Consider the following 4,135-nt stretch of genomic DNA (forward strand, 5'->3'; position numbering starts at 1 on the left):
TACTGCCATTGCCAAAATTTCGGAATAATTTATAGAAAAGGGTACACATGTTTATATATCAACTGTATATCATGGCATCTGTACATATATGTGAACATAAAATATATACATATGCACATATGGAGTTCTTGATACGCATGTCTATATACACAAAACTGGTAGATACAACAATCCTTGAAACATTATTCAAGGGGGATATTACTGAGTCAGACTTCTGTTTACGAAGAATAATCTGAAAGCGATGTTTGGGAAATAAGAGGATATCAACAGGATGTGTGAGAAGTAATAGGACTACGACAAAGGCAGATGTGAGTCGTTTTAGTGTGTGAGCATCAGTGGTTTCAGTGGGGTTGTATGTGGAATTAGTGGTGAGAGAGGAAGAGCAGGGGTAGACTGAAATTGGATCCCTCATTATACATTTTTGCCTGTGTTCACTCAAACACAACACTGACTCCGCTATGGAGTACAATGTGATACGAGTCTTCAGGCTACACAGCTGTTTGACTATCAAAGACATTATATTCAAATTCTTTTCAGAGGAATTACACTATTACAGTGTGTAATGCATTTCTGAAGCCACATTGAAAACATATAATATATTTTTTCTTAATTATTATAGTATGACAGCAACTCTTGATTAAAATTCTTTCTATATTTTGAATAAAATACACATACGTAGATGGTTATAATTGCTAAGGCAATTATAACTGCAAAAACTTTAAACACCAGTCAACACAGAGCAACATCTAGTCTACAAAATTTTGTGTAATTTTAATGGTAGAAGGACAGATGTTAGTATGAGTTTTAAACATTTCTCTTTAGCATTTTTTTCAGTGAATCTAGTACTTTCTTATTTCTCAGGCTATAGATAATTGGGTTTAACACAGGAATTATGACAGCGTAAAATAGAGAGTCCATCATATCTTCATCATCTGCCTGTGCAGATCTTGGGCGCACATACATGAAGAGAAGGGGGCCATAGTATAATGACACAGATAAGAGATGGGCTCCACAAGTAGAGAAAGCTTTCCTTATGCCTTGTAGAGACTTCTTTTTTAAGATTGTAGAGAGAACTAGTGTATAAGAGACAAGAACAGTCAAGATGGTGAATACTTGTATTGACCCAGCAAAAATAAAAACCATCAGAAAATTAATAGAAGGATCAGTACAAGAAATCTTAAACAATGGTATAATGTCACAGTAAAAGTGATGTACTATGATGGAATTGCAGAAGGTCAATCTGAATAACAAAGCATTATGAATTATGGCATGAAGAACGCCACCTGAAAATGACAAAACTAACAGCCGGGTGCATACTGTGTTGGACATAATCACTGGATAAAGTAAAGGCTTGCATATGGCCACATAGCGGTCATAAGCCATTGTTGCCAGCAGAAAACATTCCGTGGTTACACTGATTGCAAAGGAAAAAAATTGTACCATGCATTCAGAGAGAGAGATCATCTTACTCTTGGCAAAGAAGTTGACCAGCAATTTGGGGGTCACTGTGGATGATAGCCAAGCATCCACAAATGCCAGACTCCCAAGGAAAAAGTACATGGGGATGTGAAGCTGAGGGTCATTCCATATCAGAGCAATCAAACCAAGGTTCCCCAAAATGGTGAGAAGATAGATAACCAAGAACACCAGGAATAGGGGAATTTGCCACTGTGGTTCATATGTGAATCCAGTGAGTATTAACTCTGTCAGCAGTGTTGCATTTTCACTGTTGCCTGAAATGAAATGCAATAAGTTTTTAGATGTCAATAAGAATTTATAATGTGAAAAAATGGGGAAGAGATTTGAGATAGTTAGGCACATAAGAATATCCTTTCAATTTTGTGTATTACCTATGTAATAGACGGCATCTCTATTGGGGACTAAGAAATAAATTCAGTTGCATTTTTAAAATGTGGCACAATTAACAGAATTGGGAACATGAAAGGCATTGCACATATGTGCTAAGTTTATGGGATAGGATTACCTATGAAAAGCAAAGTCTTTCTTGAATGTGGATGTAGAATGAGGGGAAAAGAAGCTTGAAGAGCCTGGGATATAAAATGAGTTGAACAGTCCAGGACGGATCTTGAACATTATTCATCAGGAAATAAACATTCACTGAAAACATAAGAGAAGGGAGTTGCATTGTCAGATTGTTTTTTAATGAATATATGGTAGTGTAGACAACTGGCTGCAGGGACAAGGATTTGAGGTCAAGAATACTAGTCAGGAAGATATTACTGACATCCACTGGTTCTCCACTCAGTTTACACATTGGTATTCTCTGAGGGACTTGATAAGTTTTATTTAAGAATTAGATTTAGTGGGTAAGGAATGAAATCTAATCTGCATGTTTGACTTGCTCCCTAAGTGATTCAAACACATATGATACAGCTAGTTCTGGGTGAAATCACATTAGTAATAATAGGGAGATGAAGAGAGAGATGGAAAAGAGATCAGAATAGAGAGACACTATTCTGTGATATATTGGAGGTGAAGGAGTGGTCAGTGAAAAATAGAGGATTCACATGGTAACTGAATAGATTTCATGTACCCCAAAAAAATGAAAACACTAATTTGAAAAGGCACATGCACCACTATGTTTATTGTATCATTCATTATTTAGAATGGCCAAGATATGGAAGAAACCTAAGTGTCCATCTATAGATAAATGAAGAAGCAAAATGTGATACGATACACACACACACACACACACACACACACAGACAATGGATATATATATATATATTCCAACAGGAATGGACCCAAAGGCTTTTACACTAAATGAAATAAGTCAGACTGAGAAAGACAAATATCATATTATTTCACTAATATTGGAATTTAAAATAATGAATAAACAAAGAAGAGAACTAGATTTATAAAGATAGAAAACAACTTGTTTGCCAGAGAGGGTGTGTGTGTGCAATATAGGCTAAGGGAGTGGGAGATATAAGCTTCCAGGTATGGAATGAATATGGGAATAAGTCACAGCATAAGAAATGTTGTCAGTGATATTGTAATGGCAATGTATGGGGACAGATGGCAGCTATGCTTGTGATGAACATAGCGGAAGGTAAAAAGTTTTTAAGTCACTATGTTTTACACCTAAAACTATTGTAATATTGTGTGTTATCTGTACTCAAATTTTTAAAAATTCATTGAAATTAAGATGCAGTGCCAGTGTGTAGAGAGATTGTCCTCTGAATATTGAGGTGATATATACTTTGTACTATGAATCTGTTACAAAAAATGACTTGCAAGTCATTGAGGTAGCTGAAGGCACACCTAGGTATATGTATCTATCCTTTGGAGAATACACAAAGTAAAGAGAAGGGTGAGGAACTAAACTGACAATGTCTATAAATGTGGTTATGGAGAATATGTATCATTTTAGATAGCCAATCTGATCCTCTTTTCTACTGCATAATCTTAGTGGCAGGCAAAGTCTACCATCCACCCTACGAGACAAAGGAGCTAGCACTGACTTTCCTATCTTCCAACAACTAGAGTGAGGGAACATGAGATGTAGACGTGGCACCTGAAAACCACCCATACTGGATTTGGAATGAGGGAGAAAAGGGACAAGCAAAAGAAAATTTGAGTTGCTAACGCTGCCAAGGCACAATATGAAAACTCCAGCAAATGCATCCTGCACCCACATCAATGATCCAGTCAGTGTGAACTGTGGTATTTCCACACAGCAAGGGGACCACAACCCTCAAGGATCTAATGGTGGGACATGATTTTTGCTGTTGACAAGACTGCCTTGCTACTTCTGTTGCTTCCCATTTTCTCCATCGGATTCCTTCCATCTCCCTAGCATTTCTAGGTTAGAGAAAATCCATTCATAAACATAAAAAATAAAAAAATTATTCATAAACATCCTTTCTTATTGAACCTAAGTGCTCTGACAATGATGAAAGTTGGGAAGAGATTAGGAAAGGATACTGAGCAGAATGATCGGGAAGAGCAGGGAAACAGGATAGATGAGTGTCATGAGCATAAAGGGAGGAAGATATTTAGGAAGGACAAAGAAAGTTATGGTACCAATTGCTAAAATAAATGCTGTATTAGGACAAGGTGTGCACAGGTGTACTTGAGAATGGAAAGCAAGAGATTTCTGGTGGTTTTCGTG

At 36.7% G+C, this 4,135-nt stretch overlaps 1 protein-coding gene across 1 annotated transcript; it reads right to left on the bottom strand.

Annotated features, from left to right (window-relative positions):
• Positions 1 to 804: 804 nt before the first annotated feature.
• LOC115291126 (olfactory receptor 5H2-like) lies at positions 805 to 3,812 on the bottom strand. Its single transcript, XM_029938694.1, has 2 exons — positions 3,656 to 3,812; positions 805 to 1,733 (listed from the first exon to the last, which is right to left on the bottom strand). The coding sequence occupies exons 1-2, from the start codon at positions 3,810 to 3,812 to the stop codon at positions 805 to 807; spliced, it is 1,086 nt and encodes a 361-aa protein (XP_029794554.1).
• Positions 3,813 to 4,135: the final 323 nt, after the last annotated feature.

Source organism: Suricata suricatta, chromosome 5 (genome assembly GCF_006229205.1).
Source record: "Suricata suricatta isolate VVHF042 chromosome 5, meerkat_22Aug2017_6uvM2_HiC, whole genome shotgun sequence".
Taxonomy (NCBI): domain Eukaryota; kingdom Metazoa; phylum Chordata; class Mammalia; order Carnivora; family Herpestidae; genus Suricata; species Suricata suricatta.